This window comes from Artemia franciscana, chromosome 4 (assembly GCF_032884065.1).
Source record: "Artemia franciscana chromosome 4, ASM3288406v1, whole genome shotgun sequence".
Classification (NCBI taxonomy): Eukaryota; Metazoa; Arthropoda; class Branchiopoda; order Anostraca; family Artemiidae; genus Artemia; species Artemia franciscana.
This window is the reverse complement of record NC_088866.1, coordinates 30,797,943-30,813,646: the sequence shown is the minus strand read 5'-3', so window position 1 is coordinate 30,813,646 and position 15,704 is coordinate 30,797,943. Positions and strand designations below refer to the sequence as shown.

The window sequence follows — 15,704 nt, the reverse complement described above, 5'->3', positions numbered from 1 at the left end:
AAAAAATAAAACAGTTAAAATAATTATTTTGATTTTATTTCATTTTAGAGTTAAAAAGAGAAAGGATTAGCCTACAAGATCAGATACTTACCTAAAAATTTATTTTGGAAAAGGTATTATATTACGGGTAGGTGGACAAATAAAAAGAAAACCACAAAGCGAAGTATGCTTTTTAAGCCAAATTTTGAAAAAAAGAACAGTTTTAGTTTGGGGGAATATCTGGCTAAAAAAAAACCTTTCCTGTTTTGAAACACGCTTATCAGCCGAACTATATAAAAACCTGAAGTAGATCTCTGATAAGTTTCAATCGATGAAGTACGACTATAAAGCAAAGCAGAAGAAAAAGAAAGAAATAAAATGTCTCATTCCCTTTTTTGAAAAATTGAGTCTCTTCTGTTATCAGTTTTGCACTTTCATAACACTAAGCCTTAAAGCAAGGGGATGGAGGAGAGACACCTTTTCCCTCAAAGAGAGGAGGCCCGAAGACGTTTTCTCTGCGTATTTCGCTGTTCAGGTTAGTGCCTTTGTGCAAAGAACAGAAAAGGTACATACCGTATTTGGTTTAAAATATTTGAATTTTTTATTTTTTTTTGTGCACGTGTATAGTCGGTTTTTGGTCGCAATATGTATGTATATATACTACTACTACTACTACTACTACTAATAACTCACAGCAGCACCAAGCCGCCTGAGGCCAACACAGCTACGCACGTTCCGCCTCCAACCTAATCTACTTAAAGCCTCCCTCTTTACACCCTCCCAGGAAGTTCCCATTTTCTTTAAATCTTTATTTATGACATCCTCCCAACCCAGACAAGGACGACTTGCTTTCCGTGTGGCCCCCGACGGTTGGCCAAAAAGGACAATCTTCGGTAATCTGTCATCCTTCATCCGTAGAACGTGGCCTAGCCATCTCAACCTTTCTTTCATTATTACCCTAGAAAGCGGGATTGAACCACATTTTTCGTACAACCTACTGTTTGAAATACGATCAGTCAGCCGGGTACCCAGAACAATCCGTTCGCAATTTCTCTGGAAAATATCTAGTAAATTTTCATCTGCTTTTCGGAGCGCCCATGCTTCAGAACCATATTTGACCACTTTCATCACTGTAGCTTCCAATATTCTAATCTTGGTTTGTAGACTTATCTTCCTATTCTTCCAAACTTTTTTTAACTGTGAAAAAACACCCTGAGCCTTAGCTATTCTACTTTTAACATCTTCACTGCTCCCACCGTCTTTACTAATAATACTACCAAGGTAACTGAAGCTCCCAACCTGATCAATCTTTTCGTTACCTAGTGTCACCTGTTCATCTTCACTTATTCCTAGCCTTAGTGACTTAGTCTTCTTAATATTAATTTCCAAGACTACTTTAGCACCCTGAACTCGCAAAACCTCTAAAACTCCATTCATTTTGCTTGCACTTTCATCTAATATGCTTAAATCATCAGCATAATCTAAGTCCAGGAGCGTTTTTCCTCCCCATTTTATTCCGTGGTCTCCAATTGCCTTCCTGGTGCTCCTTAAGACGAAGTCCATCAAAATGATCCATATAAAGGGGGATAGAACACAACCCTGCTTAACTCCTGATTTAATACAAAACCAGTTGCTAACCTCATTTCCTACCTTAACCGCAGCAGTGTTATTCTCGTACATAGCACAAATTACTTTAATGTATTTTTCTGGTATACCATATAACGATAAGACCTTTGTTAACACTATTCTATTAACAGAATCGAAAGCTTGCTCATAATCGATAAAACTGAGGACCAAAGGTGTTTGACAACGAAGGGACTTCTCAATTATTAACCTAAGAGTGAAAACTTGGTCGACACATCCTCTACCTTTTCTAAGACCGTATTGTTCTTCCCTTAAAACTTTGTCTACAGCATCTCTCATTCTAAAAAGTATCATATTACTCATTAATTTGCTACCTACAGAGACCAGACTAATGCCTCGATAATCACGACACTCACTCTTGTCACCTTTCTTATACAGTGGTTCAATTAAAGTTTTCCTAAAATCATTGGGTACTTCCCCTTTTTCAAAAAATGTATTTTTCTGGTATACCATATAACGATAAGACCTTTGTTAACACTATTCTATTAACAGAACTGAAAGCTTACTCATAATCGATAAAACTGAGGACCAAAGGTGTTTGACAACGAAGGGACTTCTCAATTATTAACCTAAGAGTGAAAACTTGGTCGACACATCCTCTACCTTTCCTAAGACCGTATTGTTCTTCCCTTAAAACTTTGTCTACAGCATCTCTCAGTCTAAAAAGTATCATATTACTCATTAATTTGCTACCTACAGAGACCAGACTAATGCCTCGATAATCACGACACTCACTCTTGTCATCTTTCTTATACAGTGGTTTAATTAAAGTTTTCCTAAAATCATTGGGTACTTCCCCTTTTTCAAAAATCATGTTCATAATCTTCAGTAGCTTATTCCTAACCTCAGAGCCACCATATTTAAGAGACTCATTAATCATATTATCAGCACCTGGAGCCTTATTAATTTTTGATCCTTTTAGTACTGTCGCTAATTCTTCCTCACTAAACAAATCTTCCTTTACATCCAAGGTATCACAAACTTTTTCATTTTCATCTATATCTTTTCCTGCAACTGTATCTCGGTTTAGCACATTCTCAAAATGTTCCACCCATCTTTCTTTAACTTTTTCCTTATCACTAATTGTGACCCCATTTCTATCTTTAACTGGGACTAGTCCGAATTGGCTACTCCCTTTCAATTTATTAACATGCCATATGTTAATAATCTTAAATCATGTATATATATATATATATATATATATATATATATATATATATATATATATATATATATATATATATATATATATATATATATATATATATATATATATATATGTATACCTTGCTTTTTATGGCACTTGATATTAACCAAGTAACATATAGCGATCGCAAATTTTGTCGGTCTGTCGGTCGGTTTGTCTGTCCCGGTTTTGCTAGTTTATGCGCTTCCAGATAAGCTAGGACGACGAAATTTTGCAGGCGTATCAGGGAACAGACCAGATTAAATTAGAAATAGTCGTTTCCCCGATTTGGCCATCTGAGGGGGAGTGGGGGGACAGTTAATTCGGAAAAATTAGAAAAAATAAGGTATTTTTAATTTACGAACGGGTGATCTGATCTTAATGAAATTTGATATTTAGAAGGATCTTGTGCTTCAGAGCTCTTATTCTAAATCCTGACCATATCCGGTGACATTGGGGGGAGTTGGAAGGGGAAACCGGAAGTCCAGGAAAACATAAAAATGGAGGTATCTTTATCTTACGAATGGGTGATCGGATCTTAATGAAACGTGATACATAGAAATATGTTATGTTTCAGATACTCCATTTTCAATTCGAATTGGATCTGGGGACATTGGGGGGAGTTAAAGGGGGAAATCGGAAATATTTGAAAACGCTTAGAGTGGAGAGATCGGCATGGAACTTGGTGGGTAGAATAAGCAAATGTCGTAGATACGTGATTGACTTAACCGAACTGGATCCGCTCTCTTTGGGGGAGTTAGGGGGGTCTCTTCTTTGGCGAGTTTGGTGCTTCTGAACGTACTAGGACGATGAAAATTGGTAGGCATGTCAGAGACCTGCACAAATTGACTTGATAAAGTTGTTTTCCCCGATTCAACCATCTGGGGGGCTGAAGGGAGAAGAAAAATTCGAAAAAATGAGGTGTTTTTAACTTACGAGTAGGTGATCGGATTTAAATGAATTTTGATATTTAAAAGGACCTCGTGTCTCAGAGTTCTTATTTTAAATCCCGACTGGCATTAAGCATCTGATTTTTCTCTTAAATCAATCCATTGATTCTTAGAATTTTGCTAGAACTCATGCCATATGAGCTCTTGGCGCTTCCGGCCTCGTCACGAGTGCCATATTAGCTCTTAGCTCTTGTTTGAATTTGAAGTGGCTATTTCAACGTTTACTAGCTTATATAAGCTTTACTTTTTATTTTAGGAGCGATTCAGAAGAAGAATTGGAACTTGTTCAGAATTTGAGCAAGGAAGCCGGGGCATTTGATGCTGTTATATGTCGACATTGGGCCTTAGGTGGTAAAGGAGCCACTTCCTTGGCAGAAGCTGTTATAAAAGCGGTGGAAAAGTCGTCTGAGTTCAAGTATGTTCATTTTGTTTACATTGTTTGGATAGTCCAAAAAGCACCGATAGTCCAATAGTCCAAGTCCAATGCGTAACAGAAAATTTAGCCCCCCGAAAGCTCACCTCGGGAAAATTTATGCCTAAGACTATCTGGTCCTGGAAAAAATTACCTCCAGAGATAAATCCCACCAACAAATTTTGTATCGATGAAAACTTATCTCATGAAAAATTACAACGAAAATTTTGCTGGTGGGTTTCTTCCACACTCCCCTCAGATTTGCTGTATTTTTACTGAAAAAGATTATCCCGCTCTAGATTTTGAAAAAAAAATGTTCTGCCCTGTCCCCTGATATTAGTGAGATGACGCCACCGAATTATCCTAAGAAAATTAATAAAAACGAATAATATTATTATTAATATATTAATATTATTACGAATAATAAAAACGAATAATAAACGAAAATAATAAAAACGGATTTAAAACTTGCCATAGCAACATTATATAAGAAAACTTCTCCCAGGGAAAACTCATGAGAAGACTCTCAACCAAGAAGAAATTGCCCTTTTAAAATTCTATTCTTGAGAACTTCTGAAATGTTTTCTGATATAGGCTGTCACCAAATTTTACCGTATAGAAACTATAGTTAATAACAAGTTACTGCTTTTACTATCTTTTTTTAGCCTTGTGCTCTTCCCCTGTGTAAACATTCTATAGGTGTAACATTCGGACTATTTACATCAATTCTGTAAACCTATAAGACAAGACAGATACGTTTGAAAGATGGACGGGGGAGGGGGCAAGCTTATCGCGGAGTATTCGTAATAGCTTTAATCTATCAGTCTTGCTTTGGAAAAAACTGTTATTGATGATATTAATTTCTTAAGGGTTTTAGAATATATATATATATATATATATATATATATATATATATATATATATATATATATATATATATATATATGTATATATATATATAACTTAAAAATCTAGAAAACCTAAATTTTTTAGGGTGGAAAGGGCGGTTTGAACGGGCCTCTCTTTCTTTCTTTCTCTCTCTCTCTCTCTCTCTCTCTCTCTCTCTATATATATATATATATATATATATATATATATATATATATATATATATATATATATATATATATATATATATATATATATATATATATATATATATATATATATATATATATATATATATATATATATATATATACATATATATATATATATATATATATATATATATATATATATATATATATATATAATATATATATATATATATAATATATATATATATATATATATATATATATATATATATATATATATATATATATATATATATATATATATATATATATATATATATATATATATATATATATATATATATATATATGTATATATATATATATATATATATATATAGTTCTGCTTAACTTTTCAGGTTCTTATACGACCTGGAAGAAACTATTGAGAAGAAAATTGAAATAATTGCCAAAGAGATATATGGTGCAGATGGTATTCGAATATCAGATAAAGCCCAAGCATCCATTGACCGTTACAAAAATCAAGGGTTTTCAAATTTACCTATCTGCATGGCAAAAACTGCTCTATCGCTGTCACACGATCCAAGCTTGAAGGGAGCGCCGACTGGCTTTACAGTGCCAGTACGAGAAGTTAAAGCTTCTGTTGGTGCTGGCTTTATAACGCCCATTACTGGAGATGTAACTATATTTTATTTTTAGAGAAATTAACCTTGTCTGATTCTTATAGAATCAGAACCTGTAATCATCTTTACTTATTATTATTATTTAAGAATTAACGACGCTTCTTGACTACTAAGGTCCCTGCGTCGGCCCTGCAGTGCATTCCTGCAGAAAAAAAAGGCACAAGCCACGATTTGGTGATAAATTTCTTTATTTAATTCATTGGTTTAGGAGCATTATTGCCTACGTCGTGACTCGGCCGATCATCTTTACTTATTATTTATTTATTATTTAAGAATTAATGACGCTTCTTGACTACTAAGGTCCCTGCGTCGGCCCTGCAGTGCATTCCTTCCGCGTGATTCGATCTCTGGGTCCCGTATTACCAAGCTAAGGTCAAATCCACTGCGCCACCACAGGACGCATCTTTACTTATCTTTACCATTTTATGAAATTTGAAATAGTTGCTAAAGAGATAGACGCAGATGGCGTCCAGAAATCAAATAATACTTGGACTTCCAGTTTTTCTTTTGGCAAGTGTTTTCAGATCTTCTTGTATACGTGGCTAAAACTGCTCTAACGCTGTCGCACGATCCTAAATATGAATGGGGCACAGATTGGCTTTACCGTGGAAGTTTCAATCAATCAATCAATTAATTTATTAATACTAAAAGAAAAACTATTACAAAGTAAATCGGTTACTAGGCCCAAGAAGCTTTGCTTGTAATGGACCACAGAAGCTCCTTTTGGCACTGACGTTTTTGCACCCATCCTCCATCAATGGATGTTATATACCTTTTTTTAGGAATTAACCTCGTCTGAATCTTGGAAATTTAGACAGAATCCGTCATTATATTTTCTAGACGTTTTGAAGACCGTGAAATCTAGCCCTTGGTCCTTAATTATAAGTAACTAATTATACCAGGGGACTGAATTCACGGAAATGCAAGGGGTGGGTAAGTGTTTTCTCCGATTATTTATATGAAGATACCAGAAATCGTTTTTTGAAAGCTAGGGGAGGAGCAGTTTCGTTTTTTTTTTTTTTTATGAAAAAATGGCGTTTCTTCAAATGTAGGAATAATAACTACCTCCTCCCCTGCTTTCCCTCCAATCGGCGTACCTGCATTGCATGTATAACCTTTTTGGTTTTCTAGCAGTCATGTTATATGTACGAGTCTCTCCCCCCTTTTTCTTTCCCTCTTCTGTTTCTCTCTCCTTTCTGTTTTACTCTTGATTTTAAATATTAATGTTGAGATTTTCTTGATGTCTCATTTACCTAGTTATTATTTAGCATTATATCACGTTATTTTTGCTCCTATATCATCTCTCTCTCTCTTTCTCTCTCTCTCTCTCTCTCTCTCTCTCTCTTTCTCTCTCTCTTTCTCTATCTCCCTCTTTCTCTCTCTAATTTCTGTTTATCTCTTTTTCTCTTCTGTCACTCACACTTTTGATTTTCTAAGTATTAATTTGTAGATTTCCTTGATGCCTGGTCTGCCAACAAGACCCTGCTTCTACGATATTGAACTAGACCTTGACACAGGAGTTGTCCAAGGGCTTTTTTAATTTTCAGTAAGTATTCTCAATTATCTCAAAGCAAACAAAACTATAAACGACATTCGACTCTCACTAACTCGAAATCCACGAGACCATGATTTTTCTTCGAGTTACGTAAAGTTCGACTTCTGCATAGCTCAAGCTATAGAGGTCCTTCTGCCTAAAATTTGAGTTACAAAGATATAAATTCACCAAATTTACTCCCTACAGCCACTACAAAGTTAAGAACAACTTTATTAGTGTATTATAGACTTGACATATTAAAACTTTACTTTCAAATGTCAATAATAAATTTAGTTTGCTAGGAAACACAAAGTTTACACGTTGCAATCTGCATACCGGGGTTTTGACTAGCAGAGTTCCGTTGGAAAAACTTCGAAATACAGGGGCAAATTTTGACTTATGGAAGTGTATTGAATATTTAATGGCGACTTATCTACTTAATTTGGAGCTATAGAATTAATTTTTGGATCACTTCGACTTACAGAGGTAAAATTAACCGCAAAATTATTTCGAGCAATGCATGGTTGTTTCTTCATTTTTTCAAGGGGATTAAAAATAATGTGAAGCATCAAGCATTTCGAGGTTTTATTTATCGAGAGTCGACTGGAAATAAGTTTTTCTCTTTTTTTAAAGTTTTCGTCAATTTCGTCGGTGTCAATTATTAATCAAAGTGTACCAACTTAGGCACATTTAGTAAAGAACGACGAGGCCTCTGCATGTTACCTTTTTTCCTCTGGCTACTTCCTGTAGAAGGAGTGGTCGTAAAAATACATAAAAAGATTGATTTAGATGACAGTGTTTCCACTAACATGAAAATTTTCCCAAAAGAAATTTGTTTTCTCTGAAATCTCTCCGAAAATTAGCGTTTGTAAACACACGAACAGTAACTCGGAAATTAAATCGTATTTCGTTGATTTTCCAAGAAATTTGGAGAGAACTTTGTCAGGTAGGGGGGGGGTATGGGGGAATTTTGACGAAACTTCACAAAATTCGATAAATAGCGCAAGCACTTTTTTTTAATCATATCTGATTTGTTTTGCTAATAAGTTAATTTCGTGGTTGCAGCAGTAGCTACAACCTAGTAAAAAGTTAACTATAGCCCGTAAAGGTTTTCGTTTAAAAATGATTAAAAAATCACAACGATTATGTAGGTTTGCCTCAATACTAAGTATATTACGCTTGCAACTCTTCGAAAATGGTGGCATATCGGAATGAAAAAGTCATCAGTGTAACCACCATGGTCGATAACCCTGAATATTTTTGAGTCCCAATTTCGGAAAAGAAGGAAAATAGTTTTTTTTTTTTTTTGCATGGGTAGGAGTAATGCGTCTCGTTTTTCTTTTCTTTTTTCTGCCAAGGCAAGAAGGCTACTAAAAGGCAGGCCCAAAAAGGATGTTTAAAAGCTCATCTTATAAAAATTGGTCGTTATTGAGGAACAATAATGCATTTTTATAAGAGAGATCTATGTAAGTTCAAAGTAAAATTAGGCTTCTTGTTTCTGAACGGGTTCCCTCAGAATCTAGTTGGTTCATTCCAAACCCAGGAAATACGAAGGGCATCTAAATTAGGCTAATAACTACTAAGACGGGTACCCTAAGGTCTATTGACTGAGTAGGCTAATACCAAAATTTAACTAGTGCTAGTTTAAGCTATTCACATTTTTCGTAGAATTTTTTGATTGGCTGAAAAATTCCATACAAATGTTGATTGGCTTAAATTAGTGCTAGTTAGATCTAATTGGCCTCTAGGGAAACTTGTAAGGTAGCTTTGCTTTCTATTGCATAGAAAAGGAAAATCAATCTTAAGTTATAAGAAGCCCTAATAAGATAAGATAAGATTTACTCATTATTAATACACATACAATAATACGATAAGATACGGTAATAAGATAAGATTTACTCATTATCAATACACATACAATAATACACTCTGCTAATTCCCCCAAAGGCTCCTTGGTCTGTAAATTAAGGGAACATGTACGGATAAGAAACTCAGCGAACAATAGAATATACGAACTCAGAATGTATCTGAGCTTTCAGATGAAAAAAAATAGGAGACTGAAATATAATTGAAAGGGTCCCATGTAACCGTGCAAAAGCAAACGAAGCACATGCAAGGACATAAACTGAAACGGAAATTTAAGAGGGGTTTAACAGCAGATGGTTTTCAAGCTTTACAACTAGTCTGGCTTTCTCATGAAGAGACAGTAAACTCTACAAATTTGACTGAAAAGTCAACATCCAAATGGTAGAACAATAGGAAATTTATGATTGAATCAAGTTAAAGAAAAGAAGACGTACATTAATGTGGAATTTTAGGACAGATTCTCGTAAAGAAAGGATTCCAAGGAATCGGACACAGCCACTTCCAGATTTAAGGGGAGTACCACGTGACGTATGCATCATAGGAATACTCGGAAAGGCTGAAGAAATTCTAGAATAAAATAAAAACTTAGACTTGGAAACGTTAAGAGCCAAATAGTTTAGCCAAATTTAACCTTGAAAGAGCTCTCTCAAATAGAGCACGAAGATTTTTCTTCAATGAAACTTGATCAAATCCGACCGTAGCTAACGTACTCTCATCAGTGAAGGCAACTAGGCTGTCATCGGAGTTAGACTGTGACTGGAACCTAGGTTCACCAACTCGAGGGGGATGACACAAACTGCAACAAGACTTTCGAACACACATCTTTATTCCATAAAAAGATCATAGATATAAATAAAAAAAAGCATTGAGCCGAGAATAGACCCTTGGAAGACTCCATTTTCAACCTTAAAGGCGTTTATAGAGTTCTTGCCAATAAAAATCTTTGGTGTACGAACGATTTCTCGTAGTCCAATATGACCAGGTTTTACTTGAAGAATATTATGTGTTATGGTGTCAAACGCGTTCTTTACGTCCAAAATAAGAGTAGCTGGGATTAAACCAGAATTTAAGGAAAGTAAGGAGCGAAGCACATGTATGCTTAGTCGAGTAACTAGTACTAAACCAAAATTGAAAATTATGAAGAAACTTCTTTGTATCTAGGAAGCTTTTGAGTCTAGAAAACATGGCCTTTTCAAAAATCATGCTGAACACTGACAGAAGAGAGGTTGATCTATAGTTTGAAGGATTACTTCTTGAGCCACCTTCAAATAGGACTATTACTCTTGCCCTTTTAAGTGATGACGGGAAAATGCCAAGATCAAAAGAAGCTTAAACAAACTCCGTTCAGGGTGAGACAATTACTGGTAAAATGAACTTGATAACCTTATAGACTAGAATAAAATATATTTATTCACTACAATAGTCGGAGCTAGCATTAGCATGTCATGACAAAATAATTTATACCTTCAAAAACACTCACAGGAAAATTTAATCAACATTATATTAACCAAACACAATTTAATCAAACATTAAATATTAGTCATGCCAATATTATTAAAATGACGGGTTAAATATGGGACAAATGATTTGCGTTATCTCTCAGTACTATATGCTGAGCAAGTCAGTAACTGTGGACAATTCTTTTTTATTTGTCGGAGTCTAGTAACCGGTCCTTCAGTTGGGGGGCTCTCAAGGTTGGGTAGTAGACGAGAATGAGTTCAAACAATTTAGTTCAAATCTATATGTTAAGCCATGTCTACGACTATCAAGTGAGTCCAAATTGAGTTGTTTCAGTGCATCCTCGTATGTTGAGTAGTTTTGTCCAAGTACAATTTTTACAGCTCTTTTTTGTATCGTCTCAAGTCTATCTGTTTGATCTTTTGTCAACCTTAGTAGGAATATCATCTGAGCCTAACGACGAAGTACCTTTTAGGGAAGAGACAATCCTGCAAATTCCGGGCTCGCTTACGGGCTCAATCCCCGTTGATTTTAACACAAGATGGGCCTAAATAGGACTTGTAATCTGGATCAGAAGATGCTGGAAAAATGGTGGATACTGCGGTTTTCTCAACAGCTGAGAAATAAGACGCCAGTTGACTTTCAACAACATTTCTACCGGATACCAGATGGCCATTGATTAAAAAACTATCTGGAAAATCTGATTTGGGAGGGCCATGTTTGAGAACTGAATTAATAAGTTTTCAGATTTTCCTAATATCTTTTTCGCAATCAGAAAACTTCCTAAAATAAAACTCAGACTTAGCACGGCGAACAAGTGATCTAAAATCCTTTCCTGTAACTCTTATATTCCAGGTGATGAAATAGAGAAGAAGCTTTCCACTTTTTCCAAAGATAATTCTTTCTTCTCCAGCTCTTGATTAAACCGGGAGTCATTCAAGGGTTTAAAGGCTCCATTTTTTTTGGCCGACAGCGCAAAGATAAGGGGTTACAGGTTTGAAGTATTGAATACTTCACTGAATCATAAAACAAATCAAAACGCATATCAAAATCTGGTATACATTCAAACTCATCCCACACTTGTTGATACAAACGTATTTTTTAAAATTTGCAGGTTCTTTTCGGAGAAGCGATAAGTAAAACATGTTTGCAATGCAGTTTTGCTAGACGCAGTCTCAGGAAGGGCTAACTTTGAAAAAATAGGAAAGTGATCTGAAATATCGCTTACCAAGACACAGCTGCTAAGAATTGGTAAAGAAGAAAATATATTATGAGTTAGAGTGGCTTTTGTCTCAGTTACTCTAGTAGGTATAAGCGTCGTTGGCAGCATACCATATGAAAGCATTATTGCGAGAAAGTCTGTAGACACAAAAGAATCATTCAAAAGATTTAAGTTAAAATCACCCATGTCGACCCTATCACATGGCTGGCTTTGGACCAACTCCATTGTTTCATCAAGAATATTTAAGAAATGTGGAATAGAACCGCTTGGAGCACGATAAATCTCACCAATAACTAACTTTTTACCTGAGATTGAAGTTTCAAAAATCAAAGATTTGAAAACTCCTTCTGCATTCCCAGAAAGATCTCTACGAACGGAATATGGAAATTTGTAAGACACATAAAGAGCAAGACCTCCTTTAAATATCTGAACCCTGTTCAGTCGCTCAGTAAAATAACCAGACAAATCAAAAAGCAAATCATTACAACTATCCAAAAAAGTCTCACACAGACCAATAACATGTGGCTTCAAATCATCCATCAGAATTTTAAGTTGGTCGAAAGAAGAGATTAGCCCTTGAGTATTTAACTGAAACCCCGAGAGCCCCCAATCCCTTTAGCACACCGAAAATCTGTTACATAATTACTGTTTAAATTAGAAAAACAAGTTAAATCAATCACATTATCATTACTCACAATTGTTTTAGTTAATAAACCTTCAACATCAAGCTGATTTCTTTCTAGAGTAGACAATCGGTTTAATGAATCAGTGGAATAGCCTGAACCCTTACAATTAATTACGGACAGTGACTTGACAATCTGAAGAGTAGAAAATAGCCATAAAACATAGTTCCTCCGCGTTCAAATAAGAAATTATTTATAAACAGAAAAAAAACCGATAAAATCGAAATAAGGCAAAATAAACCTCTTTAATGAAAACAAATTAAAATAATCACAAAAAAGATACAAAAAAAGAAGTATAGATGAAAAAATATAAACGGAAAAAGAATACCCAAAAACAACATTTAAACACAATCTGAAAGGGAGTTAATTTGACGTGCAACCCGCTCATCTGGAAGCTTCGCGAGCACCTGACCACAATCTGAACATACAATTTTAACACCAAACGTGGCTCTCGCCGCACTCAGAATATCTTGACGGCTTTTTGTTAAAACTTCAGATACGAAAATTCAAAACCAGCCAATTTTTATTTGCTTGCAAACACTGCGGGCCATCTCAAAAGAAGAAAATCTTAAAAAAAGCTGGGACGACTTTATCATTTTCCAAACCCGAAAAAATCAGTCTTACCCTATAAACTAATGAAAAATCACGTTCAAAGGCACTTAAAAGTCCCATCTTTTGTGATGCTATATTTAGAATGGTCGGCTTTAGATCGGCACCCGGCTGTTGCTCAATACGGTGAAAAATAAGAGTTCCAAGCATTTTCTTGCTCCATCATTTTTCACCTCAAGCTTTGCTACTCGGTTCTCTAAATTTTCAATTAAGCCTTTAAGATTCTTTAAAGATGTCAATAACTGTTCAAGCTTGGGACTGAATTCAAGAAACACTGACGAATATATTTCCCTCACAATTCTCAACAGAATTTTTGAGTAGTTGGTCCTTATCAATCTTATCCTTAATTAATCTTGAAATTGTGCTCGTCATTGACTCTTTTGTTTTTGTAACTTCCTCCTCAGTTGCAAGGATCAGCAGTATCTTCTGGTCAGCAATATTTTATACATAAAAATGTGAATGCTATTAAGAGGGTAGTTGGGGGGGAGGGTTAGCAATCTCTCAGATTAGACAAGCTTCGTGCTAAGGCTACTTTTGAGTAATTGATACCCAGGGGAATAAAATGCCAATTTAAGGTATTGTTCGTACGGTAACAGATTTGTTTTGAGGGTAAACTGTCTACAGAATTGTTCTCTGACCTCTCCATTGTCTTTAGAATTTTTCTTCTAGAATAATATTAAATTCATCTAACTGTGCAACAGCAATTTATTATGGAACAAGGATTCCCCTTTTTACTATGGACTTTTTGTTAGGAGTTCTTCGTTTTGTTATTCAACGATGACTTCGCTCTTAACTAACTCGTCACCGTAAATATAAAAAAATTTAAGTTGTTATTTTCGCAGGGATATCGTAACAAAGAAATGCTGACAGCTCCAAATAGTTTTTTTTTGTGTATTTAATTTTTTTTTTTTACTGTAGCATAAAATAAGTTTTCTTTTCCTTTAAATTGAAAGATAAAATTTCAATAAAATAATATTTTATCTTTTTCAGGGCTAGAAGATTGTTAAAATACCTAAAATATATTAAAAAAGTATTGATAAATAAATTCCGCCTGTATAGGGAGGAAGAAACAATAAAAAAGCTATCTTTTTGAAGGCAAGAAAATTATTTATACACCCAAAATCTGTTTATAAACCTTAAAAGTTTTAAATACCGTCAGGATGATCATGAACGGAGACCCTATTTTGCAGGAATGAGAAAATAAACTTAAGAACTATGAGTTTAGGGCGATATGGGGGTAACTGCAAAAAATTAAATTTCAAAAAAGAGCAAAAACAACCCCGTTCAACAAAAACAAACCCTCTTGAGGTCATAGCCAAAGAGAATGAGCAAATTTTAAATATCATATCTTCGGAACTTTAACATGAAAGATAGGGCTCCAAAGTACTAGCGCCACAGAGTAGTATGTGGTAAAAGTGGAGCAAAACATACAATGTAACATCAGGCGATTTTTGTCAAAAAGCAGAAAATTCCAAAGAAAATTGGACATTTATATGATTGACCTACAATGATTTATCTGAAATGTCAATTAAACGGAATTAGCTCTAAGAGATAAGTGCCCAATATTTTTTACCATAAAGAATTATTTAAAGTCAAAATCAAATCTTACAAAGTAGGCCTAGGTTAGCTTGGGAAAATCTTGACAAGTTAAATACACTAGTCGACATTAAACGGATAGACCAACTGGAAACCAAATTTTGCTTTTTTACGTTCCCGCTGCAATTTGAAGTACATAAAAAGACAAATGCTTTAGTTTTGGGTCACACAAATTCCTCAAATGCTAGATGGCACATGTTATGTTCTTTTGACACTAGCGGCAGTTTCCACTTTTATAAGCCTCTCATGGTTATAAAGATCAAATGAGCCAAAAAAAAGGAAGAGAATAACTTAGTATATTGAATACTTAATTGCTTTTCATGTACGACCGCATTTTGGCCATATTGCTACGAATTTACAAACAATACATAGTACGCGTAGAGCTATCAGTTTTATATGCCTATACTTTTTATGCTTTTATACGTTTTATGCTAATGCACATTTTATGCTTTGCAGGAGATATTGGTCTTGAAATCATGTTTTACTGGAAGGAGTGCCATATCTTTGTATTTTTATCTACTTAGTATTTTGTATTCATGGTTGAAGTGTAGGTGCTGGCATTATCTCTAGTTTTGTTATAGCTTGGTAATAAATTGTTAATATCGTTATTTAAATTTAGATGTCTCTGTGAATGAGCGAGTTGCAAGGCGCAAAAAAAATTGCTTATATTCTACTCTACAAATGTTTCTTTGAAAAACTTGAGTAATTTTGTAGGTATTGGAATCTGCACAAAATTAAGTCTCACAACACAAAAATTTTCACGTTTATTCCAAGTTTTTTTGTAAACGAAAAAAGTTAACTTAACTGACTTTGAATTCAGGCCGTATTCTTGAAAACATACT

The 15,704-nt window shown here is 34.6% G+C and overlaps 1 protein-coding gene across 2 annotated transcripts in view; it reads left to right on the top strand.

Annotated features, from left to right (window-relative positions):
• LOC136026287 (C-1-tetrahydrofolate synthase, cytoplasmic-like) overlaps nt 1–15,476 on the top strand; it is a 98,043-nt gene extending 82,567 nt beyond the window's left edge. For both annotated transcript variants that reach the window (XM_065702688.1, XM_065702687.1), the window contains exons 15-18: nt 4,016–4,174; nt 5,610–5,889; nt 7,345–7,440; nt 15,319–15,476. In XM_065702688.1, the coding sequence (XP_065558760.1) occupies nt 4,016–4,174; nt 5,610–5,889; nt 7,345–7,434 (529 nt within the window). In that variant the 3' untranslated portion in view covers nt 7,435–7,440; nt 15,319–15,476. The remainder of the gene's footprint in view (nt 1–4,015; nt 4,175–5,609; nt 5,890–7,344; nt 7,441–15,318) is intronic.
• The last annotated feature ends 228 nt before the right edge of the window (nt 15,477–15,704 follow it).